The 27448-nt window shown below is 50.4% G+C and overlaps 1 protein-coding gene across 3 annotated transcripts in view; it reads left to right on the top strand.

Annotated features, from left to right (window-relative positions):
• Positions 1-14139: 14139 nt before the first annotated feature.
• CCDC9B (coiled-coil domain containing 9B) overlaps positions 14140-27448 on the top strand; it is a 51381-nt gene continuing 38072 nt past the window's right edge. For 2 of the 3 annotated variants that reach the window (XM_075162822.1, XM_075162821.1), the window contains exons 1-5: positions 14169-14391; positions 19770-19883; positions 21516-21620; positions 22389-22451; positions 22847-23011. In XM_075162822.1, the coding sequence (XP_075018923.1) occupies positions 14371-14391; positions 19770-19883; positions 21516-21620; positions 22389-22451; positions 22847-23011 (468 nt within the window). In that variant the 5' untranslated portion in view covers positions 14169-14370. Of the gene's footprint in view, positions 14392-19769; positions 19884-21515; positions 21621-22388; positions 22452-22846; positions 23012-27448 lie in introns of all 3 variants that reach the window. The other variant, XM_075162823.1, reaches the window with a different exon arrangement.

The raw sequence follows: 27448 nt of genomic DNA, 5'->3' as shown, positions 1-27448 counted from the left end.
AAGCACTGCTCCCGGGAGAGCCAGGGCATCCACCTCCTCTGCACCATTCCCAGGAGAGCCAGGGCAAAGAGCTCCTCTCCACCTCATACCCGTTGTCTCCACAGGAGGCAGGGTGAGGTAGGAAGGCTGCCAAGGGGACAAGCCCCAGGAGGAGAGTTGGGTATTTTTGTCACTAATTGGTATTTGTGGCAATTGAAGACAGATTTCTTACCTCTCCTGCTTGACCTGTGAAAGAGATAAGAGAAAAAAACTTCACATTTGAGCTTTGATACATTTTTTACTTGAAGCATCTCTTCCTTTTGTATAGCTTATTACTTTTCCTAGCCCTCCTGCTCACCATCCACTTGCATTTCTTCCACAAACAAAAAGCAAAACATTGTCTCTGCAGCTCTCCTCTGTCTCGAGAGAAGTCTGAGTCAGAAGTGGACACTACACTTCACTTGCTGTGTGTGTGCGAAGTCCCCCCAGTTTGGAGGTTCCTCCCTCTCCCTCCAAAGTCAATAACAAGGCTCCCATTATCTTTAGGAGTACAAGCCAAGCTTTAGGAGTACAAGCCAGGCATATCCTTAGGGAAGTCTGAGGAAGCAGAATAAGCCTTTAACTCGATGGGCTGGCAGACATGACCAAGAGCATTTCCCAATGGATTTGCTATGCGCTGCAGTCACAGTTCAGCATGGCTCATTTCACGGTGCCCTATCTTAGCATGGTTACTTTCAGCACAATTCGTTTTCCTTCACCGTAAATCAACATTTCCCCAAGCAGAATTCAGCTTGATTCACGATGTCCTGGCTGCTGTTAGCAGAGCTCAGCATTTCATACACCAGTCGTGGCTGGCTCAGCGAAGCCCACGCAGCACCCGGGCAGGGCAGGGTGCTGGAGCGTGGCGATCCCGGGCTCGCACTGTTTTGCAGTCTCTTGGCTGATTGCTAACATTTACCATCGGCTATTTTGGCTTGGATCACTTTGGTTCATCTCCACTGACGCTGTCACAAGACAATCCCCCCTGTGCTCTGCCCTTTCTGCTTTTGCTCCTGTTCCTCTTTGGATCGTCAGGAACAGGCAGTGACACGTCCACGCAGATCATGGGATGTCAGCTCCTGATAGCCCACTTTCGCTACTTACGCAGTGCTAGCATCGCCCTCTGAGATAATTGTACCTGTAGGACTGACATAGTGGATCCCTGAGCCCCCAGAATCCCTCTTGCTACACTGCAAATATATTGATTTAATATAAGGCCTTGACCTCTTTGTAGCAAGGTGGACCTACAACCTGCTCTTGAGTCCTGGGCATTGGTTTTGGCATCTGTTCTCCCTCTTGCTGCCCCAGGAGATGTTTGGGGGTTTGGCCCCTTTGGAAGCGCAGGCCAGGCTATTTTGTGGTTCTAAACTATATAACTACTTGTTAAAGAGACTACACTGGCTGGCACCCCTGGGATGGCACAGTGAGCAAAGATGATACCTGCCCCTGGGGCTACATGTGCTCTTCTTCCCATGGCTGCCAGTCATTTTTAGTCCCTATCTGACATTTGGCTCCCTTGGAGTAGGACAGAAAGAAAAATTCAGTGTCAGCAGCAGCCTGCAAAAGAAAGCCAAGTCTTGGGCAAAACCTGAAAGCATCTCAGTAACAGCCAAAGGACCCCTTACCTGAATCCGTAATGGGTTGTTCAATACAGGAGGTGACCAATGAAGAAAAATAAGAATAGGGCAAAGGGAATAAAAAATGAAGCTGCTTTTATTGCAGTTGAAGACACTTCTTTCTCAGCCCCTATGTGTGCACGTGATTAACACCAAATGCTCTATGCCAAGGGAGGTCTGTATGCAACGAGGCTTCCGTTCACAAAAACATCACTGTGCATGAGCATATGGCTGGACTTCAAAACCAGAGGGAGCTGTGATGGTCATCTCGCTCCTCTGCAACACAGACCATCATATTTCTGTCAGTCACTGTCTCGGTAAACCTGGGAGCTGCTGCACTGGAGACGCACACATGGGTGCTGCCCAGCTCCAAGCAGAGCAGCTCCTGTCACCCGTCAGTCGCATGAGCTGCAAGGCAGGCAAAAGCTCTGCTGCTCAGCAAGCGGTGCTCTCCTGGCACCTAATCCACTTAGGGCCCTGGGGCTTTAAAGTAATCATTTCAGGGGTTTGGTGGATATCCCCTGGAACAGGAAAATGAGATGGAAATATTACCTGCATGCTGGTACTTCTTCCAGTTAGGGCAAATCCTCGGGGTTTTGCTTCCCTGATTGAAGCAATTCACAACAAGCAGCACACGTGTGTACACACCGCATGGTTATCTCCCAGCTGAGGCATTTCCACCAGCCGGTGCGGCCATGTTGCACAGTCATGCTCCAAAACAAGCCCCTGCCTTTCTGGCCAGGCACCCGCGTTCTGCTGCTTCCCCGCTCTGCTGTGTGCGTCTGGCTTTGCGAGCAGCCAGCGCCAGCACAGAGAAAGAAACAGCAAGTCCTGCAGTCCTTCTGGCAACTGATGCGAACAGACTGCTGCAAATACGGCTACGTTCGAGCCGTGCCAGCCACATGCAAGGAGGGGGCTGGCACAGAGCAGGAGCTCCTCCTAGACCTTTGCCTGGACCTGCTGCTTGGGCTCGCACCCACCTGCAGTCAGTGCTGGGAGGGAGCGGCTGTGGTGGCCGAACTCCTGAAAGCCGGGAGTCTCTTTCCTCAAAATCTGCTTGGCCCTTGCCCCTGCACTGCAGCAGCGGAGGAGCTGCCTGTGCCCATCAGCACACACCATCGGCCAGAAGCTGTTATTGTCCCCAGGGCTTGTTGCCATTTACAATATTGCCACTCTGTGGCCCCTCTGCTTGGCCAGTTTGAGACCAGTAGAGCAGATCTCAGTGCCATTCTATGGGAGGTATGTGCTGATCCCAAGATTTCATCCCCTTACGGAAAAAACCCAAGAGTGAACAGGAAGGATGAGCAAATGGGACTCCCAAACTGTTTTAGGAACACAAATGATGCCCACAAGACAATTTCTCCAAGCTGAGACCATCCTTCTTGCCCACACAACATTCATCCAGAGGAATGTTTTCTTCCACAGTGCCTGGTGAACCGTAGTGGGTGAGTTAGCAGGATGCAGGCAGAGTGGTCTGGATCAGTCTCTTTGGATGGGGATGCATCCCTGCCTCTCTTGCTGCAGGCAGTGCTACCCTGGGTCTCAGGAAAACCACGCTCAAAGCTGACTGCTTGCAATGGTGACACCACTATGATGTTTTGGACAGTGCAGTATCACTCATGTTATGAGTTTCATGGACAGTCGAGCCCTTGGAGTCACCGTGGTCAAGGCAAGGCTGGAGATCCCTGCGCAGCCCTGCTCTATGGCTGCACGTGCAGCAGGCTGCCTGTTTCCAAGCAATGTGCAATGTCTCGCAGATCTGCAGCCAGCTATGTTCGAACCCTGGCCTGTCACTGTTCACTGGAGCAATAAAATAGCAAGGGTATTTTCACTCCTCAAAGCCAGAGACAGCATGCCAGACACCTCCCGTGCTGGAAGATTTCCATGGGTACAGCAGCAGCCATCCTGGCCCCTTCTGCTTCATAAACCTCCTGTTGTCTCAGCTGAGGAAATTGCTTCCGCAGCCAGAGTACAGGTCCATGGCGGGCTGGTGCTGCGTTAGCAAATCGAGCCCCACTCACCTTCACTGTACAGAGCTTATTTTACAGGTGAATGTAGCTACCCACCTTCTGCAACTTCAGGAGGGTTTAATACAGAGGTAGAAATGTGCTTTAGTCACAGTTCGAATGCCAAGACCTGAGTCAGACCCGTTTATCTGAACAGCCACTTACATCTAGGCTGACACGCCAAAAATGCCAGTGCTGGGTGCCTAAAGAGAAAGGCCTAGATGCCTGCTTGGTCTCCCTTATAGAAGCGGTTTGATTCGCTGCTGCTCTGCTGTGCCGGCAGCACGGCACGAGCAGTGCCGTTGTGCACAGAAGGACATATGTCTCTGCAGATGTTTGCACTCAACAGAGCCCACCTTTTCCTCCTTGCAACTCCATTTACCAGATGAAGCGGAACATGATTGCCTTTTTCTGGCTTGCAGGTGCACTGACACTGTGAAGTAGAAATTTCTTAGAAATATAAAGAAAAAATAAGATTTAGTGCCTATTTATTCAAAGCCATTTGTGACCACTCTGTCCTGGTATGGGCTTGGAGGAGTTGTCACCTTCCAAAATTTGCGCAAAGTTGTCTGTGCCGATAGGAAGCACCCTCCACAACGTCTGCATCCGTATAAGGTGCAAGATTTCAAAGGGACTGAGGAATCAGGCTCACAGGGTGATTTTAATGGGCAGTTGTTATTTCTGTCCATCCCGTGTGCCCAGGGTGTGTGCTGGAGCATGGCCCACACGCAGCACAGGAAGGAGAGGTCCATGCAGGGCCCTTCTCTGCTTCTCAGGGTGACTGCGCGGTTCCTGCAGTGCTGGAGTGGCTGTTGACACAATACCATGGGCTGAGAAGGTACCAGGCATATGGCAATTATGTTTCTGGGCACAAGTACATTGCAAACTAAAGCAAATAAGAGATGCGATGAGTTTGCTGTGTGTTTGAAGGGGCAGGAGGCCCACGGAGACCCAATTCAGCATTGTCTTGGCAGGGAAAATCTCACTGTAGATATATTGTACCATTTTCTGCAGTGCCTTGTGCTGGGAGCACAGCCACATTTGCTCTGAAGCAGCCCATATGCTCGCACCATTTCCCAGCGTGATTGACAGTGAGCCAGTTCCCTCAGAGCATCCTGAGATATCCCAGACTGATTCATCCTTTGCGCATAAATATTCTTCTTATGAGGATTTGGGACATAGGTTCTCAGTCTGGGGAAGGCCAGAGAAGGCATTGGGATATATCAACGCACCTTGACTAACTGTGTCTGTTACAATACCTTCTTTAGCTTCAAAAAGGTTTGAAAACCACGGCTGACTTTTAGTGGAACTGAGGATCTTGCAAACAGCCTGCACAGCATGGTCCTGCCAGGACTCCACCGAACACTCGTACGAGATCAAACACTTCAGAACCAGCCATCCCCTTTCCCAGGCTCCTGCAGTTCACACGAGACCCAAATTTCAAGCCTGATTCTGCAAAATATGCTATACCCAAGTGTCTCACAGCACACTAAAGCCTAGCATTGAAATACCCATGTCTCTGGAGTACAGGAAAGGAGATCTAGCCATGATAATGTGCTGAATGGGGCGAACACCCTCTTTTTAAACCTAAGAATAAATAAAGGTGTGGAACCACTTATCTGGACGGGGTTGAGTCTTCAGGAAGGCGCTGGCATGGTGTTAGTCACACTCTCTACATCCTGTGCCTGTCCCAGGAACAGGAGTTTTTCCCGGGTGCTGTCAGTCATGATTCGCAGCACATTCCGGGTCTGCTAAAGGTGGAGAGGATGCTGTGTGCAATGTGTGACCCATATTGCTAACACGGCCTTCGATTCTCTCAGCTCCCGGCAAGAGCAGCAAGCCAGACATAGCCTCTACAGAGACTGCGAAGGAGAATATGAAGAGCCTGTGGAGTTTTTGAAGTAAACCCCAGCAAATCCAAGAGACCTGAACTCTCGAAGTGAATAAATGTTCACAACCGTCTTGCTATGAAGATGTGGGAGGAAGCAGGATGTGGCCGAGACTCATCATGCCACCATCTGTCCTGGTAGAGAAGGGAGCAAGCCACACATTTTCTGCTGTATCTACTGCATCTCTGCACAACCTGCTTTTCTCAGATTGTATCTGCTCCAGGCTCAATGGAGGTAGATTGTTGCTGAAAAGAGAGTATTGCAGGTCAGTGAGTCTCAGGCATCAAGTTTTCATTCAAGAAGGACAGGTCGTTAATAAACCTGACAAGGAGTACACCGGGAGGCACCATTTTCTGGCAATATCTTGGGTCTCTGAGCTGTACAGGGGGGCAGCTTTGCATAAAAGGGGGATTTTGACTGATGCTGAGGAACACGCAGGTGAGAGATGAGCACATTTCTGCTGTCTGTGGGTCTGGGCACTTTGTTTTGGAAACACAGAAAGGGCCACAGCTCCGAGATTTCAGAATACTAATTTTTTTGAAACAGGACATTTGCTAGTACAGGGCTTTTCATGTGAAAAAAGTCTCTTTTCCTGAATTGACATTTTCCCAATGGGGAAAAAAAAACTTAGGAAAAAACCCTCCAACTACCTGAAGTATTGTTAGATGGAGGTAGATACACGCTTGGAGACTTAAGACCCATGCTTTGCATACAGCCCTTCCGTGTCAGCAGTCAAAAGTGTTTGCATTCCAAATGTTTCCGCAGGGTCTCCTCCAAAGGCAGCCGTGCGATGCTCCCCGGTGCACACAGCTCTCGACCTGGAGGTCTCTCCTCCCCTGAGCTCACTTGCTTCGTTAGCGGCACTGCTCGCAGGAGGTAACAAGTGCTGCTGGCTCCCGTGGTTTTGTCTGGTAGCTTTGCAGGCTGATACGACCCTTGTTGTCACCCCTCGGCAAACGCAGCCGAGGTATCAGGAGATAGATGGGAGACTCTCAGCTTTGCTAATCTGATTTTTCAATAGGAAAGTTTGCCTGAGAGCTCCAGGGCGTATAAAACTGTCTGCCCTCCTGCTCCGGCCCTGTGAAGAGGGGACCATGTTGCTCTTTGTGTTGTGGCGGGGCTTATTTAAGGGGTTCCTGCTCTCCCCTTCCTCATTTGGGTGTGTTAAGGCAGTGCTAAGGACGCAGATTTAAGGACGCAAGAAAGTCTCAACCTGTATGAGTCTGTCCATGCTGAGGAAAAGAAAATCACAGGAATGACCAGCTAGGAAGTTTTAACATGGGGAGAGCTTTTTATTTTACAGCCTTATTGTGTCATTCTTTATCTTGATGGATCTAAGCTTTGCCATAATGCCTTCAAAATAGGAATATTATGGTCTTGCCAAGGATGAGTTTAAATTCCAACTATAAAAGCTAGCTGGGAAAAACTAATGCTAGCAGGGGCAGTTTCCCTAAGATCAGGTTTCTGGACTGTTTTGAAGGTGATGATCAAAGCTGCAGTTGGGAATAGGACCAGGTATAATGAAGGACAGAAGAACTACTCTGAAATACAACCCTAATCCTGGCTGTTGAACGTAGCACTGACAAGGTCCTCGTCTCTGCCGGGATAAACTCCTTCTGCCTGCGCAGGGCTGGCAGATCCCAACAAAAGATCGAGACATCCCATGCTTGCATGGCTGAGCTGCCAGCCCCATTCCTGATTGTTGTTTTAATTGCTGATCAGAGCTGAGCTACTGTTAACTTTCCTCCTGTAAGCTACTTACTGCTGCGGGCACAAGCAATTTCCTTAGCCCTCTGAGCCTTCATTGATATAACACGGGCAGCAGCTGATACCAGCCCAGACCCAATCCATCGCGTGCCCAGGGAATCGCAACCAGAGAATTAACCATGAACCAATCCCTCAACCTGTATTCAGCTGTGAATTTGCCCTTTTTTCTTCATAGTAACAACCCTAACCCTACTCATACCACAAATACTAGCTCTGCTGCTGGATCCCGCAAGATTACAGCTGGTCTGGCTCCTGCACAATCCCCTGCAATGGGAGGAAAACTGGAGCGGGCAGAGCTGGCCGTAAATGGCTGACCCTTGCCTGTGCCAGTCTCATTTTAGCCCCACAGGACTTGCAGGATTCAGCAAGAACCAAGCTCTTCTGTCCCAATGGCATCAGTGCCATGAGACAGTGTCATTCAGGGATGACCCAGTTGACGTTTTGGAAAGGAAATTTGCCGAAATGGCCCATTTCAGGAGGATCAGAGCCATGGGAGAATGAAAAGCAGTTGTTTTGGCTCAAGAGCAAGTAGGAGAGCGGAGGGGGAAGGTTCCTTCTCTCAAATTGTTGAAATGTTTCTGCTTTTTTTGGTTAGAAACTGAGCTTCAGAAATGCTGAAAATATGCTTCCAGAAAAAGGCATCTTTAAATGTTTGTTCCAAACCTTTTTGAACAAAAGGTTTAAATAACAACAGGTCAAAAGAAGGGTGTTATTTAACCAGTTCCTTCTGAAGGTACTGAAGGAAACGCAGTATTCCAGGGAGAAAGGAAATGGAATTTTTCCTTTTTACAAACCCAATTCTAAACCCTGTATTTTAGCCCACCCTAATCCCATGTGTTTGGGCTGTACAGTGCCCCCAGCCCTGAGCAACATGCTCGGCCACGCTGCAGGGACCAAGTCAGAAGGACCAACAAAATGTCCACATTCCCAATGGAGGGCCACCTCGCTCAGGAGCTCACACAGAGACCTGAAATGGATGCCCAGAGAAAAGTAAGACCAGGGCAAGTGCATATGGTGGCTCCCCAAGTGTTTTGCAGGGGATTTTCTGAGTGGGATGTGATGTGTCCAGTTAGGAAACCTCCCGGGAGTAATTGTGTGGTCTCCTCTTGGACCTTGGTAAATGTGATACACAAGCCTCCTCAGCTTGTGTAAGGGTTGAAATAAGGCAAACATGGCTCAGATTCTGACCATAGCTGGGAGAAGGACCAGTGTCTCCAGCTGGGTTGTAATTCACCCTCTTGAATCACGATTTCCATCCTACTGGAGCATGGATTATTTGCAATTTCAAGAGTTTTCTGCCACTTCAGTGAAGCACTCAGCCAGCCAGGCACAGTGCAGCAAGTGTCTGCAAGTGCTTCGTGCACTTCCACCCTTTCTCTCCACCCAAGTATTAATTAGTGCTGAACTGGTCCTTTAATATTTAATTGCCACTTTGACTCCCCTTTTCATCTCCTCCCTTCTCAGGCGTCTCTGTGCAAGCTGTGCAGGCTGGCCTTTGCACTTCCCCTGGGCTTGTTCTCCAAATCAGCTCCCCACCTTAACCCCGCGCAAGAAAAGCCTGTCTCCCTGCGAGCTGAGCCCAGACCGACCCCATGCAGCATCAATGCGATGTGACGCCGCTGGAGTCCATGAAGAGTCTTCCAGCTTTACACCCTGGAGCCAAGGTTGGTCTCTGGAGTTTGCTTTTGAGTTCTGCTGGCAAAGGGAAGTGAAATGGTTTGTTAGGTTTCAGTTGGGCTTGGTTGGGATGAGAGGCACTCGTGGGCCTGGAGAATAGCCACTGAATTTGCCATTTCTTTCTTCTTGCATCAGACTTTAAGTGGGTCATGCTGCCACCGGTGTAGCCCCAAAGCAGCCGTGTGTTGAATAATTTTGACTTTTTGTAGTTCACAAAGGGCACATGACCGTGTCTAGAGCCAGCTGGCTCTTGGCACGCTCATTTGCAGCTTGCGAACTATAAGTTACAGGCCATTGGGCTGCCCACGTCCTCCTAGATCTGGGCTGCAGCCATGGGCTGGAACGGGGAACCTCCCTTGGCCCCTGCTGATGACAGCTTTCACCTAGGGCAAACCAGTTGCTGTCTGCAGCGCTCCATGCTTTCCCCAAGGACTACATTTCCATAAAAGATGAAAAGAACCTGCCTGACTGGCTGTCCCGGCCACTTTCCACAGCCTGGCACCCTTCCCAAGGCTGGGTCATGTGTCCTACATCTGAAGGCTGGGGTAGCAAATGGGGTCAGCAAACCTGCAGTTGGCCCTGCTGTGCAGGTCTGGAAGCGGGAAGAACTAAGAGGACAGATCCTCTTATCGTTCCCTCAGCCTATAACTACTTCAGAGGCCCCACACTAGAATTACAAGTTTTTCAGGAGCAGAAAATGTCAGGTGAGGTGATGAGATCATGAGTTATTCAAGGTGGCATTAAACGCGGCACAGATCTCATCCACAGGACTTGGGACAAGAACCTGCAGCCTGGGATGATGCGCAGGGAGGGGGAAAAGAGGGGACAAACTTGTCCTCCAACGGGAACAGGGCTGCTCTGCACGTCCTGAGAGGTTTCTGTGCTGGTGCTGTGATTGGTATCGCTATGGGAAGTACCAACAGGCAGCTGTGATCTGCACTGATTTTCAGCAGGACCGAGCTGCCATTATATCCTTTAACTAGCTTTGGTAGTTTTCATTTTAATTGTATATTGATACATTTAAAAATGAATGTCTCAGCAGTCCTTTGATCCCTATGAGTCTCTCCAGCTGAAGCCCATTTAAGGTTTCTGGCTGGTCCCTCCTCCCAGTCTGGGGAATATGCTGACCTTTCTCCCGTCTGGCTGGAGGAAACGCCTCAAATGCCTTTTTATCCTGCAGTTGCAGCTGGCCGAAGGATCAGAGCAGGGGGTAACCAAGGGAGGCCGTAGAGGAGTTTGCTTATTGCAGGGAAGTTTGCTCTGTGGTTGATATGAAAGACGCCTCCAGGCCGCCAGGAAACTCTTCTTTGATATACTGCATGTTCCCATCCCTCCCTCTATCCGACAGGCCTGGAGAGGGGTGGGTAGTTCTGCTCAGGAGCCTCGGGCAGCGTGATCTGAGAGTTCATTGCTGCATATGGCAGTATGCAGGAGAGCCTCCGAAACTCGGCCCTGTGGCTTATCTGCAGTCCCGATACACGATATAAAAGCAGCCTCACAAAGCAGCCAGACTTCAAGCTCCTTCTACAGTGGGCTTTCTGGCAGCTGGCTCCCAGCTTCTCCCAGCAGTTACCGAGTGCCATCTGTTGACTAAATAGCGGTCATGCAAAAAATGGAGAGAAGCCAGGATGAAGATGGGTGAAGTGCACTTGGGAAAAGTGGCAGCATGGGACTGAGTGGCTTTGGAGGAGTTTCACTGAGTGCAGAAGGAAAAGGAAGGAGGGTTTCAAGCCAAGGCAGTTCCTGCTGGTGGAAAGGCTGATGAAGAGATGCCAGGAATGCTTCTCGGGGCAGTGAGGTTTGGGTTTATTGAGGGATCGGACTCTTTCCTTCAGCCTCTGTGTAAGGCAGAGAGACAGAGAAGAAACATATAGTCTTGCTGTCAAAATGTGGGGCAATACTTTCTGCAAGCTGCTGAATGCTGTTCCGGAGCGGGGAGATTATAGACTCTTGTCAGAGATGGTTCTTTGTGCTGAAACTGGTTAGGGAGAGGCTTTGCAGCGCACAGCTAGAGAAAGGGACTATTTCACCGTCACGAGCACAAAATGGACACGTCATTGCTCTGATTTCCTTCCTCTGCCCCAGCAAAATCTCCAGCAAACTTTGCCCTGAGTGGAGAGCAGGGGCACCAAGTAGGCAGCTGGAGGCTGTGCTTAAGGGAGGTCAGCTGAGCCTCTGTGAGCCCAGCCCCGGCAGGGCAACGCTGCAAAAATCCCCGTACGACCTCTTGATTCCTCCAGCTTTCAGGCTTTCCTGAAGGCAAGCTGCTGTCCACTCCAGGGACTGCTCCTTCAGGGGCTGCCAATAGTTAGCAAGAGTTGATACATCCCCTTTCCGTGAAGCAGAAACTGCAGAGCCAACCTGGGGTATCTACGCTGGTTATGCCCCACGGCTTCTGCACTGAATAGGCTTCAGAGATGGCACAAGCCAGTCCACAGCAGCCAGAGCACAATAAAGAGCCCAGAATCAGGCCATCCTGCCTATTAAAGGTCTTTTGGCAATTTTAGAATAATAAAGGGATTAACTCTGGGGGTGGTGGACAAATTCCTGGGTGAGTAATTAAGCTGGTTTCTCTAAATGTCCTTCCTGTTGCACATGGATGTAATACACACTCGCTGACTGAAGTGCTCTGTCAAGTTGCTGCATGCAGGGAAATAGCTGCCACCAATTGCCTGAGAGAGCAGAATTGATGTGCTTCAGCCACCGAGGTGGGGGTGCCCATGTGAACAAGATTCAGTGTGCCCTGAGGTCCTGCAGGACCCCCCAAATGCAGCCAACATGCCCTTCTCACTGGAGCAGGAGACTGGGGACCATCTTGGCTCTTCTCCTTCCCAAGTGGCAGACCTCTGGGTATTGGTGCTCCCTGGTGCCAGGATGATGGTCCTGGAGGACCCTTACGCTGAGGTGGGCATGGACCCCACGGGAAGGCAGTGCTAATCTCGGGAATGACACTGCACTTAATTGCAAATCAGAGTTTTTGACAGTTCAGAGCAAGCCCTCAAGTTGAGGACAGCCTTGGTGTTATTGCAACCCTTTCTGGCCATGACACCAGGTATAAGCAAACATATGTGCACGTATATAACCCCATAAATCTCAGCATATTTATAAGATTCGGCTCTCTACATCATGTGAGAGTCCCAAGAGCACAAACAGATTCCCAGACCAACCCGTTCTGCCCCACTGCTGAAGCTGTAGATGCTGCTCCCTTGACTGGGCCCTTTTGCCCCCGGGTTTCTGTGTCCACAGAGTTAACCGAGCATTCATCTTCTCACCGGTCTCACATAACGATGGAGAAGTAGTTGCTTGTCATTTGTGTGACTCAGACATGGTAAAGGACAGCTGAGAAATGTCAGCTGTTTGTGTTGAGGGAAGTGGAGTAGCCAACGCTGCCCTGGAGGGAACTGCAGCTCTCCAGAGACATTAGCAAAAACAAAGGTATTTTGGGGCTCTTCATGCCTGCTCATGGCATTGCTCATTGCTGGAAGGTCTTGGCCACACCATTGATAACAGCAGAGACTTAGGAGCCATGGCTATGAGGTCTGTAGAAACTCCTTGCGAGTACTTAGCTTACGCTTTGATAACCTGGGCATGACATGGTCCCTTAGCTACTGTGATCCGTGAGTAGCACAGAGGACCCCGCTGCACATGGTGTTTACCCTGCACTCTGCAAAGAACCCGGGATAATGGTGTGGGTCTTTGTGTTAACCTGGATCCGAGCGTTCACAGCGTGTGCAGACTCCTGGAGCCCAGGAACATGGCCACCACACAAACAGGATAATGCACCGTTGCTGGAAAAAGTGTTTCTATGAACACTGACTCCCTGACTCAGCCCAGCAGCATCTGCTAGGGCTGACCTTGTCCCTGCAGCCACCAGCCCAACCAAAAATGGGCCATCACTCCACCCTCACAAGGGACTGTGCCACCTTGGAAACCCAAGGCAGCACCATCCTCCCAGCTCCCCTGTGTTCCCAGGGCAAGGAAAAGCTCCGCGTGGCTCCACACCTCCTGCACAGGTTTGTCCATCACAAACCTCTTGCCAAGCACTCGGGCTCTAGCAAAGCTCTTGTGTCTTTTTTCCCAATTTTCCATCCACAGCAGTCTTCATTTACTTCGTCAAGCCTGAACCCAGAGGCACTGCCTGGGAAATGGTTTCAATTTCCTTTCATCATTTGAGTAGCTACTAATTAATATGGGTCAGTCTTTCCCTCCAAGCGCTTTTACTAAGCCATGCTTCCAGGTCCTTTGGTGCCTTAGCCCTGATCTTCAGTAGCTAGAGTTATATGCAGAGGAGAGGCCAAATTCAGAGTTCTTTTGAAGGCTTCCCTTGAACCACGCTGGATTTCTGTTTGAACTTCTTGGGTTTTGTGAACGGTTGACTTGCTCAAAGGTCTTAGAGGGGATAGGTACCAGCATCAGACCTGCTCCTTTTTCAGTGCTGCAATGTACGAACATAGCAGGGCCCTCATTAATGTTGGGGTGTGCATCAGTCCTTGGGCAACGAAACAGTCCCCTGTGTGCTTCCATCTCCTGTTCATCTCTTGCCTGATTTGGGTCCCTCGGAGGTTGAGGGGAAGGGCAGCCAGTCTGCGTTGAGGGAGGACGTAGCACACAGCCAGGACATGGTGCTGAGATAAGGGTATGAGTGTGGCAACCTGAGACCGCAGCAGACAAATGCTGCCTGTTTTCTCAAAGCCCCGCTATTTGTGACTCTTCTGGGGGTCATTTTGGCAGCTTTCAGATGGGGGATTGCTGGGGGGCCCTCTCCTTTGACTATGTGCTTTCTGCTAGTCATGGTGCCACTGGTAATGCCCACCCCACAGCATTGCTTCTGCTCCCTCTCTGAAAGAAAGGCACATTTTAAAAATGGGGAAATCATTCCCAGATAATACTGGAATTAGACAGAAAAAGGCAAATCTGGCACTTGTTTTCTCACGAAGGCTCATGCACATACTGGCACTGACAAGACATTCAGGACCCCAGATATTTTCCCGATCCCCCGCCAGGCGTGCAACTAGCCATGCATAACAAATAACACGACCCCATGAATGGCCACGAAGTGAAGTCAAGCTGTTTGCCTGATCCATTTTTCATTGTTCGCCCGGCTTTCCCCACTTTGAACGAGGGCTTGTGGCATCAGGAAGTTAAAAGGAGTCAGGAGGGGGGAAAAGGGGGAGTGTTTCTTTTAAAAAGAGAGTGAGATTGGAGAGGAGGACACAGGCACTCAAAACCCTGTCTGTGCTTGGTATATTAGGCAGCCAGTGCTCTTGGCTGGGAGCCCAGACGAGGCTTTTGTAATCAAAACATGATCTTGTATGCTGTGCAACCAGTGCTGAGAAAGGCCGTCTGATGGCTCTCCTCTTTTAGCTCTGCTCTGGAATCTGCCGGGCTTTGCCGCCGATGTCCAACATGCACCGAGCTGTGAGTGCTGCCTTTCTGGGGCCTGGGAGGGGCGCGGGGCGGTGGGGTCCCTCACCCAAAAAGGCCACAAAACGACTTGCACTCGCTTCCTTCAGGGTGGCCTTTTGGTGGTTGTTGCTTTGTGTTTTTTTCCCTCGCCTGACTGCCAGCAGGCGCGGGGAGCAAACAAGCTGTGCCGCATCGAGGGGGGGTGCCGGGGGGGGTGGATTTTGGGTGCCGGGGTTTGCATGTCCGTCGCCGGGACAGGTTGCGGTGGCTGGCTCAGGACAATGTGTCTCCCGGGAGGGTGGGAGATTGGGGTAGATAACAAACAGAAACCCAGGCAGTTTGCTGTTGCTGGATGTTGCCTATCCCAGCAAGGGTTTCAGCTGCAGCTGTCAAGCCAGGGGATATTTCTTAAAAAGAGCCGATGCATTTGCTTACACAGAAGAGTGTTAGCTAAGGGCCCTGCTCCTCTTCCCTCCCCCCCACCTTCTGTCTTTCTCGCTTTTCCAACCCTGCTGCCTCTGAGGTCTCTCGGTGTAGAAGCAGGCGATTGTAGAAGTATACGGGAAAGCACTGCACGCAGAGACAGTCTGGAGCGAGGCGTCCCTCCAGCCCCTGATGAGCTGCGTAGCAAGTGTGTGTGCCACTTAGGAGTGGGGGGTATGACAGAACGAGATGTCATCATTTAATTGAAGCACAAAGCCGCTCGCTTTCCATTTCTCCTTTTGTGACATTTTTATTTGCAATAGAAAGAGGCCTCCCGTTCTGCGGCTTCATTGCTCTGCCTTGCTATCTAGGAGGCATCGGGCTCGGCTGCTTTCTGATTCAAAGCCATCACACGTTTGTTCTGCCAAAGCCATTTATAACTCTCCCGTCGCTGTGACATACGGGCACCTTGGCTCCCCGGAAGAGCTTTACTCTGGGGAGGGCACGGTGTAGCCACTTTTCATCCTGAGCATCAGCTTCAGCATGGGCTGTGGTGGCGGATTCATTCCAGAAGCGGAGGAGAGGGCACGTCCCCCTGTTATCGGCTGGCTCGGAGCGGCGGCTGACGAGCAAATGCTGACTTGGCTTAACCGTACAATGGGTGAGCCCCTGCGAGCCGGTGCGGGGGCTCGAAATGCTGCTCGGCGCTTCTGTGTGCAGTGGGGCTGCTCTGTGCCCCAGGGTATGCGGGCAAGGGACCACCTCTCATCCGCAGCTCCCCAGCACTTGCTGAAACAGATCGTGCAGAGAGAAATATGTTAATAGGCTTCATTAATAAAGGGGAGGAGAAGTGCTGAATACCAGCAAAACTTTCCTTCCAGTGACTTGTTTTTAGCTGGAAATGGAAAGACCCCCCTCCCCCCCGCACTAGCTGTGTTGCAACGTAGACAAAACGCTGACAAATGTGCAGTCTCGCGCGGAGAGGGAGAGCGGCCTGACAGGTCTTTTCCATCTTTTGCCTTTGAAAAGAGAAGAGCACAAATACAATCTCTGCAGGAATTTTTAAATTCTTCCTGAGCCGGCAGCTCTGTCAGTCCTCCTTCAAAGGAATTTGAAGATGAAAGGGGTGTGTTTGAGGGCATGCACCACTTTGATCCCACCCTCAAGCAGCCAACACCCCAGCATTCGGCAAACAGCAAACCTGCCAATTTAGTGCTCACAGAATAGCTTCTGTTCAGGTAAACACTGAATTCGGCTTTAATCAGTCTTGCAAAATGTCCATGAAAGTGTATCCACCCACATATACAATATACTCACCTGTCGTGTACCCAGATGATGGATGGCAATGGAAAAGTGTGTTTCATTCTCCTGCAGACCTTGACAAAATCCCATTGTCCAGCAGGAGAATGTGTGGAGGTGGTTTAAATGTCCCTGTTGTTCCACCTGAACACCAATGCGTGCCTGTGTCCTGGCAGAGCGGCCCTCGTCAAGGGCTGTTAAATCAGCACTGATAAAATACCCCTCTGTGGGGGTACGGGTGAAGATGCACTTGTGCGGGATCTGAGGTCTACTTCAGCAAACCGGTTCTCCTGCCTTTCCCCTCTCTGGTTTCCGATATCCAGCACACCTCCTCTGTGATGGTATCATGTTTTCAACCTTTAGTCCCTTTTCTCCAAAAACACTACCTAGGCAGACTTCTCCCCCCATCCGTGGCCCTGTTCTTTGCAGATCAACCACAGATCTGCTTGCTTAGAGCTGAAACGTAGCTTTGGGTTTTTTTCATGTAAAGCCCTTGAAAGGAAGACCTAGCATTGCAGGGATGTGCGGTGATTCAGCAGCTGGATCCCTTCCTTCGAAGGCGAGCTCTGGCCATGCACACAGCGGAAGATTTGCAGCCCTGGTTCCCGGGAGGCCCTTTTTGAAGAGCAGTGATGCTAAGCCGTGGCTGAATTCCCATTATTTTCTGGGAATTATTTTCTGAAGGGTCAGCTGATGAAATGTGCCCACATTCTTACTTGGTGTCCGTCTCCCAGGTAGCTGAAAACCTTCCCATGTTAAGGAGTTAAGTCCTGCAGCTCATCTAAAATCCTGTGCTTTCAAATGGGCAGGATATTCCCATCCTGGTGAAATGCTACATGACACACAAGAAATCAAGGGTAAGGTTCACGGCACCTTAATTCCGCATCATTCAATACATTGTCACACGATAAACAAATACACCTTCAGGAGGCTGGAGCCCCTGTACATCGCTGGGTAAAGTTCACAAACTTACTGGGAACATGGAGCAGAGTCAGAGGCTGTCCCTCCCCTGGGCTATAGCATCCGTGGTTCCACTCTTTGCCATCAAGCCTTGGGCTTCTCACTGCATGTTTGCTCAGTTTAAGAAGGGCTGTGTTAGGCAGCATCCCTCCATCCCCTCCTCCGGACCTCCACTGCTCCGGTTTTTCCTCTGGTGACCTAATTAGGACCAGGCAAAAGGCATCTGAGGTATCCAGGAGAAACTCCCTCCTCGCAGGAGGAGGGCTTTGCAAGCCCTCGCGGCTGGACCCTGGGGAGCCTGGCTCCCTGCCTCACCGCCCGCAGGAAGGCACCCAGGACACGGCGGGCGTCAGACCCAGATCCCGTGTCCCCAGCTGCCGTGGCTGGCCCCTGACGTATCCTTCCCTGAAGGAGGTCACACCTGCTATGTCATGATTAATGACGGACAAACCCCTTCTGCCTGTGCAGAAGCTCTTCCCAGCCTTGAATGCTACAGAGCCTGCAGTGGAGGATGCTGCTGGGGATTTTGCCCTTGGGGTGGGCACAGCCGGGAGCCGTCAGCCCCGAAGAACCGAGGGCAGCAGAAATACTCACCGGCAGGGATGCAGCGGCGATTCGCTCCCGTGAAAATGGGAAAGCGACAGCTGTCTTGAGGGTCGTGGTGTTTTTATGAGGAATTTGATAGGAAGCCAATGGGGATGGGTAACAAACATGCCTTGCCCATGCATCGCGAGCAAAAACACTTTACCGTTACGGGGAATTTTAATTAATTTTATTTGCCAGTTAGTCATCTGTTAACGACTGATTCTGGTTTTAAAGAAAAATAAAACCAAAGAAACACACTCTTAAGAAAAACACCCCTGTTTCCCTCCCAGCACCACTCCCCCCCCGTTTTTTTGTTCTCCGTCCCCCTCAGCACGGGGCTCCCCGTCCCTTCGGCGAGGCGAGGGCAGCGCCGGCGATAGAGGTTCACGCCTGGTGGCTCCCCCGCCAGGGGACCCCTCAAGGGTCCCCGCTCAGGTGGACCACTCTCCTCCTCTTCCTCCCAGCAGGGCCTTTTTCTTCTCCTCCTGCTCTGGCCTCCTTCCCCCTTTTCTCTTGAATACGTTTCCACAGAGACGCCATTGCCTCCCCTGAGGGGTGCAGAGGCGCCTCGCTCCTCTGATGGCTCAGGGGCGCCACGGACTCCCCTGATAGGCTCAGAGGCCCCACGGACTCCCCTGATTGGCTGAGTTTTGGCGGGAGGCCTGTGGGGGAGCCGGCTGGAACCGGCTGCAACCAGCTGGGGGCAGTCCGTGGCCTCCCCCCTCACAGGGCACCCCGCAGCCTCCTCCCCGCTACTGAAACCTCACCAGTTATGCCCAGTATACCCATGCAACTGGGGTGGTTTTAGGATCAGGCTCGTAGCGGCTGTCAGGTTAGGACCGGGCTGGGGCTGGGAAAGCTTCCGAGGCTGGGGTTGAAGGTGGGGCACAGCTTTCCCCTGGGCAGGTCCCTCTCCCTGCCCCTGGGGTATGGCTGGGGGCTGAGGTGCCCTGGAGCAGGGTCCGATACCAGCCCCAGAGACCCCGGCAGGACCAGGGTGAGGATGGGGCCAGGACAGGCAGTGCAGCACCAGAGCCGCAGGGAGGCAATGCTGGCCCCAGAGGACCTTGGCACACACAAACCTCTTCACCAGACCTTGGGGACCGTCAATATGCTTCCCGCCCCGCGCTGGCTATTTCCGCTTCATAGGGACACAACCCTGAGAGCCACCCACAGGAGCAACGTCTAGTTGTAGCGAGATGGGTGAGGGTTTCGTTACATTTGCTTCTCGGTTCCTCCAAACTTTCCCGGCGCTGTGGGCAATATGCATCGTGCACAGCAGCTGGATTTGCTGCAGTGCTCCTGCAGCAGATTTACTGCACAGAGCCAAATGGCAAAGGCGGCAGGCTGGGGGTAGCCTGTTGGTGATTAGAGTTGCGATGTCAGCAAAATAGGTATCCAGGCATGCAATGCCTGCTCAGAGATTTGGTGTTCCTTTCCTCCCCTCCTCAGTCTCACTTTGTCTTACCCAGCTCTCTGTGTGAGTGAAGGAGAGGGAATATGAGATCTCTGCAGCATGCAGATGCCATGTTGATAAGGAGAGCACAAAAACACTGTTTAAAAATAAACCTGTAGTGCCTTAGAGATCTCAGCCTTGCCACCTTGCTCTTCATGCAAACACCAGGCAGAGTCGAGACGATATGGATCAGCTTGCTGCAGTGAGTTGATACTCATCGGCATTAATTTTTGCTAGACACTGCTGCTACTAGAATTTAAAAAATCCGATTTATTATCTTCTGTGGTAACCAAGGTGCTCTCTGAATGTAAATGGAGGGGAACTGATGTGCCTGAGAACACCTGAACCAGCAGCAGGGAGAGGTGTCATTTACTGCATGCAGCTGAGCATTGTGTTAACTCTGGAGCCTAATGACAGCCATCGAAGTGGGACATCAGCTTTCTGCTCTAACTACCTCATTGCTGAACAAAAATTGTAAGAAAAGAAGAGGTCAATTCTGTCAGGAAAAAGTCAATTTACAAGATACAGTATCCTTTTTAACAGACGACCAAGGGAAGAAATGGTGGGGAAAGACTCTTCCCGGGCCAGGTCCCTGTGCAAGCGGAAGGAGCAGGTTTCGTCCTGTTGGTGTGATGACTGAGAATAGCTTTGCTCCTCCTGTTTTCAGGATGCTGCTGTGGATGATGCAGTGTTAAGGAAGAAAGAGCTGAAAGATGTTGAACTTGATAAGAAAATCTTGGCTTTGCGGAAAAAGAATGAAGCGCTCATACGGCGATACCAGGTGAGTCTGCAGGTTCTGACTTTCCCCAGCTCCCTTTTGGAGTCCTCAGCTCATAGCATAAATAAAATGGTCAGCAGTGTTGGAGTGACTTTGTTATACAGATAACATTTTCATATCGGAAAACATTCGGAGCAGGTGGGCAGAGCTCTGCCTTTAGCTACGGCTTCTGAATTGGATGGGAAAGCAGGCTTGCTTGACGCTTGCCTCACTGCTGCAGCACCTCCTCTCGCCCTACCATCTTCCTCTATCTGCATCACATCTTTTCTACCCCTTTACCTCATATTCCCTGACCTTTTCCCCATCTGTCCTTCCCAGTCCCTCATGCTTATCCTCTTGGATGCATAGGTTGCATCTTCAAGACATTTGATAGGTTTATCTTCCCTACCGGGGCAGTGGTATGGGTTGAAGCTCTTCCCTGGCTGGTCCCAGTGTTTCTGAGGAGCACAGAGGTGTCCAAAAGACTTTCCATGAAAAAAAGGAAGATGAAGGCAAATCAAGGCTTTAGCAGCCTGCTGGTTACTGCAGCCTTACCCTCTGAATTAGGAGGAAGCACTCCAGCTACACCCCCGGTTTTTTTGATCCTGCCTTGGCCAAGAGAGTCTACCCAGTGACCTGAAGGAGATATCCAGCCTGGCTTGTATGAGCTGGTTTGGGTGACATTGTGGTAACCTGGAGCTCTCTCTCTGTGGATTTGTTCACCCTTCTCCATGACTGTCTGCATACGGCAGTACAGAGCAGGATGGCCTGAGGGTACTCCTGGCAGAAGGATCCCCTTTGGCTTGTCTGGGACATTCTGCTGCCTGTGCCCAAGGCCACTTGGCTTTAGGGGCTCTTTAGCATTTGCCAGCTGGGTGGGCAGTCTCGAATTTGACAAAAAGCCATGCTGAAAACCCGAAAACCCAGAGCACGCTTCATGTCTTGGATCCAGGGCTGAGAGACTGAGTGGTGCTCTGGGCTGGGTCTTGCTTAGAAGACCTTTCCTTTGATACCATAGGTGCCATTTTGGACCTTTTCTGGTGGCAGCAAAAAGTGGTACATAGTGGAAAGCTATGGGAAAGGCTGAATGCCACAAGCAGCTGTGGGAGAGAAACCCTTACCTCTGTATGAAATGCTACCCACCTGCCACCACCACTTGGCTTCTGGAAGAAGCTGCCTAGTAGATAGCCAGATCTCAGCCACCATCCCTTGGCCACAGATGATGCCCTAGCCCCAGATCGGCACAGGGATCATGGCTCCTGTGCACAGCCCTCCCTTTCGGCAGGCCTGGTGTGTCTTCCAGCCTCTCCACGTGTCCTATAGCCAATCTTTCACGAACCTCAAACTGGTCAGCTTCCTTGCCTGTCAGGAAGGGAGCCCTGTACTCTGTGCTTGCTTCCCATTGCATGTGCTGAGACCACAGTGGGCACCCTGAGTCAACAAGAGATTTACTAAAGTGCCTGTGGCACAGGGACAGGTAATGCAAGTCACAGCTGCCTGCGACCCCTTCCAAGGGCACACGGATGGGACACGAGTTGGTCCACTCCCCCTTAGAGGGGGAGGTAGTCCGTTTAGGAGAAATCCTAAACAAGAAAATGGATAACATCTGTAGACATCCAGGTCCAGGCTGATGATAAGGATCTATATATGTTTCAGGAAATAGAAGAGGACAAAAAGCGAGCTGAGCAGGAGGGAATGGCTGTTACCTCCAGGAGACCCAAGCAGGATGGACTCACTATTACCATCACCAAGGCTCACAACGTAAGTGCTGCCTCTCCTTCACCGCTGGCGAACTCTCACTCAGTCCTGCCTCAGCAAAGTGACGTTTCTGAAAGAGACAGCCTCCACAGCAAAGCTTTTTCAGGCATGGAACATAGCTCCTAAGCCCTCGCAAAAGGATGTAAAAACTCTGCAGAGATGTGTGCTCAAAGTGATTTTAGCTGATCCACATAAATTCCCAGCCATGTGCAGGCACCCGTACCCAAGTACGCAGAATTAACAGGCAAATGAATGAATGTGTGGACAGGCACGCTTGGCCCTGGATGGGTCCTAGGTGTCAGCATCACTGCAAATACATACACAGAACGTATCAGGTGTATGTGTGTCATTGGAGGCATCAGGAATGCCTCTGAGGATGCCTGTAGGCTGGGCAAAGTCATGGTCTCCTTCGGCTTTGTGACTGAGCAAAACAAGTAGCCCTTGGTTGCTTTGAAGTTCCCACAACTGGGGCAAATGCTGCAAGTCCCAGGCTTCCTTCTTAACTGGACCAAATCTGTGTCTGACAAGCCCTGTCCACCCCTCCTGGTAGTGTGGGGCTTGGTAAACCACCCGCCAGTCCTGCTGTAACTCCTGGGTGAAGTCCTCTGCCAGAGCGAGTGCAGCACTTGCTGAGCCAGCCCACCCTCCTTCCGTGCAGTCAGCACTCCTGGGTTGTTAGATCCAGCTAGTGCGTTGCTGACTTCTCAACCACGCCCCGGCCCTTGCTTTTCTCCAGAGGTGCGCTATTGCACGCGTTTTTCTCTCATACAGGACCTGAAAGATGCAATTACCCAGACTGAACACTATGGACAAGATAGCCCAGCCCTCTCGATGGTGAGCACCACCCTCAGGAGCCATGCACTTGGCTTCCAAGGCCATCTCCATCAGGACTTAGGCTTTCCCGATCTAACTCAGAGTGCTGCAGAAAGAGATGAGGATGACATTTGTTTCCTATAACTCTGGCATTTTAGTCTGAAATGTCAGATTTGTAAGTGCAAAGGATTTTCCAGACCCGCTGTAATTGTGGGTTTTGCTGCTGAGCAGACAACGAGCCCCTTGTTCCCTAGGAATGTCATGGCACTGCGCCGGGCACAGAAAGCTTCCTCGGGGCAAGGCCTGCCTTTTCTGTTGCTGGCCTCTCTGCTCACGTGCAGGTGTGTTTGGGGAAGGGAATCGCATTGGTGAGCCGAGGGGCCTGGATTTGCTAACGGAAGTGATTCGTTTTCCAGGACAAAAGGGTGGTGAGCGAGAAATGGGGGAGCCCCTGTCCTACGAGCCCTGGGTTCGGCATTGGCAGTGAGGAAGAGGAGGAGGAGGAGGAAGCAGATCATATGTTCACATTTAGAATGGGGAAGAGGATGCAGCTGGCTGTTACCATGGACAACAAAGCCAAGGTGAGCAGGGAAGAGGATTCCCCTTACTCTGCAGCCTCTTGACTTACAAAGGGGCTTCTGTTCTGCCTGTCACTTGTGCTTTCTGCTCAACATGTCCCCTGGTATCTCATCTCCGAAGGGAATAGTTCCCTTCCTGCTCCTTTTCTCTCATTTCTCAATCCTTCAGCACAGCCTCAGTCTCCATCTCAAGTTGCCACGGACTTTCCTCCCCATGTCACAGGAATCAGCCCCCAGGCCTTGCTAAACCTCCCAACGGCTCCATCCAGCCATGCGTAGCCAGTTCCCTTTCTGAGAGATCAATCACCTCATTGCCCTCCTGGGCCACCAGTGGGTTTGTTAAACTGTGTCGCTGTGCCTGGAAAGGGGATGGAAATAAGTGGGAGCTCGGACAGATTTAGCTGCATTACTCCGCAGCTATTCCCAGGGAGGCAGTGATGTTTGGTGGTAAAAACAGCATAATTTCTCCCTGTTACTGTATTCCAGAAAGCCCTAAATGCAGAAGAAAAAACAGAGTGACATGAGTATCTGTTGCAGCTGCCAATGTGATGGGCAGAAAATGTGACCCAGTATTTGCAGACTTAATTAAAAATTGTGCGAAAAGGCAAAAGTAATTAAAATTGCTACTTCATTTTTTAAATCCCAAAACATCCCCTCCTGGGCGCTACCCCAGGGAGCGTCCCTCGTGGAGTCTGTGCATCTAGATATAATGATCCTAATGGCAGCTTCGGCATGTTGGGACTTATTTGCCAAGAAGAGTCTGATAAAACTTTGGCAGTTAGTATTGGCAGCTCGTCCAAGGAAGTATGTGCCTGTATGAGCTTCATGCTCTTATTTTCTTCACTTGGAGTATATCTCAGGGGACTGATCTTGTTCTCACTGGAGTTAGTGAGTTGGCCACTGAGACAAATAGGAACAAGGATCAGAAGTGCCACTTCTTTGGGAAAATGTAGTATCTGCGTGCACAGATGCACCTGTGTGGGAACTCAGGGAAGCTCTCCAGTTAGTGAGTCTCTGGAGGCAGATTATTGCTGCAGGTGATATTTCTTGCTGTTGAATATGTTCCAAAAGAATACAAGAGGCAATCTGATCTCTTGATTAAGACTAAGGAGACACCAGTGAGACAATGGGAGACACAACACCCAGGGGAGCACAGCCCCTTTGTGCTGACCATGCCAACGTGAAGGAGAGAGAAAGCCTCAGCTGGCCCTGCGCCTCGCTGAAACAAGGTCAGCTCCTGTCTCCGTCACGGTAGTGCTGGGAAAAGGAAATGGTGGCAGCAAATGGTATTCCCCTGGGTCCTGTTTTAGGCACAGCAACGAGCTTGGAACTGAGGTCCAAGCCAAAGACATTCCCCAGGGTAATGAAGCGAAACCCCACCCTTCCTGCTACCCTGGTACTTTGGGGTAGGAGTGCTGAAAACCTTGGCTGTAAACAAAAGGCGGAGAGATATTTCTCCTTCTGAGGCAGCTTGGATATATTTTTCTGATTTTCTGCCTTGAACGCCTTTTCATTTCTGTTTCTCCGTGACCTAGTTACCCTTTCTTTCTGTGAAGAAATAGGCCACAATCACTGTGCCATTATAAAGTCATTACATGTTACCTTGAAGGAACGGAATCATTTAGGAAATAATGCACCTTTCAGAATGGTTTTTCAGGAGAAAGGGACTGAGGCCTCTCATTTCCTTTGTTCCAGATAGATTACCGGTAGCGTGAGTATCCCCTTCAAATGAAATCTCATTCCAGCACAAACAAACCACCTCCTGATGTAAGGGGAGAAATTTTTTTTTTTCTTAGAATAGAGGGTACGTAGAAATTTAACCACCCTCATTACTGACTAAACTTTACCAATGAGATATTTGAGAGTCCCCTCCAAGATTTCTCATGGCTATGTAGCACTGCATGCAGCTCCGCATGGGGGGCTTATATTTGAAGCAATTACATTTGCAGAGTGAGTGGCTCTTGCAGACAGGCTGTGTCCCCTAGAGCCGTTTCCATAATCTATAGCTCAGAATTCAAGTCCTAGATGGGGATTTGTATTAGCACAAAGCACTGGCAGCTAAATCACATTGCTGCCTTAAACTCTGTGCCAGGGTTTTTCAGCATGGCCAATTAATAAACCTCTGAGATTTTTCTGCTGGAAACGCAGACCTGTGGACACTTCCCATAAGTTCCCTGTTGTATGGTATACACGGATTTGCTTGCATTTGCTTGCATTTGGTTGCATCCTTTCACAGGCCTTAGCAGCCCCCCAAAGTCTCCTGGGTGTTGGTGTAAAGCACAACCCAGCAGCCTGACTTGATGACAGAGGAAAACTGATTTATTGGTGAATGTTCCAGTGGCATCAATCCAGAACTCTCCTTTAGTTACTTTAAATATAGTTCTCAAAATGGATGAGTAGGAAGAGTGTGGACTGTAATGGGTGAGAGGGAAAAATTATTAATATTTTGGACAAAATTGTGTTTGATATCATGTGAAGCACAAGCTTATTTGTTGCTGCTGCCCTGTCGAGGCATCCTCTGGGCAGCTGAAGATTAAAAGAGGGTAGATAACTTGCTTCAGCCTCCCAGTGAGCAAGGCCTCACTAGGTGTCCCTGGAGAGACTTGCTTGGTGATGCTGGGATGACTAAATGGGCCATCACCATCCTTCCTCTGACCATTGCAATGTTCAAGCAACAGAGTAGCTGGGCTGTGCAGAAAACCATTTACATTCAATCCTAAACATCACAAATCACTGTGAAGCGAGAAGCCCCAAAGGAAAGGCAGCTGGAAAACTGCATAAACTGGACAGAAGTCCAGGATTTTCCTCTATTCCCCATGTTCTCTTTCCTGACACTCCTCAGACGGGTATTTTTAACACTGCCTTTGCAATCTGGCGCATGCCTCAGACATAAGATGGGCACTTCTTAATTTACGGTTTCTCAGTGAATTGCTGCAAGGGAAGCAGTGCAGTTTTGTCTGACTGCAGCTAAATAGCTAGTGCCAGAGTCTCGAATCTCCTGCGGGCAGCGAGTGAGCCGGGACAGGCCCTGTGGAGGGGAAGAGGTGGCTCTGCCAGGCACTGCCGGCTCTTTGGCCCCGCTCTCTGTTCCCTTTGGCTCTGCATGGGCGCTTTCCTCATCTGACATCTCTCGCTTTGGGAGCTAGCCCACCGAGGGCCAGGATTTCCCAATGTGGGACAAGCAATCTAGGAAATCATGGATATTCTTAAAATAATAAACAAGCGAAAGAAGACACATGTCAGCACATAAAGCAGAATGTGCCTTCAGGCATCACGTCTTAGCCAGAAGCAATATGGGGAGCAAGGGAGGGAGGGAGAGAGGGTATTGCCTAGAAAAGCTGGAGGTCTCCCAGCCTGTGTATGTCTAGCTATCACAGCTCTGCTAAATAGATATTTCCTCTGAGTCTTCCTTGCCATCTGCTCAATAAACTGCAGGGTTTAATGGCTTTGCCAACGCGCCAGCCTTCCCACTGTGACTTTTAACATCTAATGGCCCAAGGAAGGTGCCGCCTCCCTGTAAATCCAGTAGTGCTCTCTGATGCTCCCGTCCTGCTCACGGTATTTGGGTACAAGGTCCTCTGCATTGGTTCTCAGGTTTCCAGGTAGCGGCTTTGCTGTCGCTTGCACTCAGGGCTCACGTCCCTCCTCAGGAAGGACTTTCTCAGATAGTAAGCAATGAAGCCATCTTCCAAACATACCCACCCAGTGCTGGGCCTCCCTGGCAAGAGTTATTTGTGACCATGTTATTTGTCTAAAGGCTGTCACCACCTAAACATTGAAGAACTCTAGGGAACAGCTGTTGACTTAAGCTAGAATTAATGTTTGATGTACAAGTTATGGATTAATAGCTTGCTATTACCTTGCTAAGCCATCACTGGGCTTACTTTCTTAATTAAAAAAAATATTAACTAGAATGCTAAACACCTCATATCGGTGCTCTGTGTAGGGCAGAGCAAGCCCAGCTCTCCAGTTCATTAACTAACCTCAGCAGTACCACCTAGGATTACTGTACATGCCTGCTCAGGGCTTAAAGGAGGGAGGATGTATTGCCTTGAACGTGCCAGGGAACGCAGGATTGTCCCTGGAGCAAAGATTTCCTGGGAGTAATAACCATTGAAGAACAAAGCGATGTACGGCTTCAGCACCAAAGCATCTACAAGGCTCGAGCGATTCCAAAGCAAAGCCAGAGCATATTTTCAACCTCTGAATCATGCTACAAATAGAGCAGGGAGACAGGACAGCAAGCAGTTAAGAACCTATTCTGCAAGGCGTAATGTGTCCAGCTGCTTTCAGAGGATGTCAGCAGATCTCAGCTCTTCCCCAAATATATTACAGTGATGCAGAACTGGATCCTGTACAGGAGGGTCTAGCGTGAGTCATTCCCGTGATTCCCAAGAGCTTTGCTCTTACAGTGGGAGAACACCGTCCTTTGTGGGGACT

This window comes from Calonectris borealis, chromosome 14 (genome assembly GCF_964195595.1).
Source record: "Calonectris borealis chromosome 14, bCalBor7.hap1.2, whole genome shotgun sequence".
In the NCBI taxonomy this organism is placed as follows: Eukaryota; Metazoa; Chordata; class Aves; order Procellariiformes; family Procellariidae; genus Calonectris; species Calonectris borealis.
The sequence above is the reverse complement of the archived record's forward strand: the minus strand, read 5'-3'. Positions and strand labels throughout refer to the sequence as shown.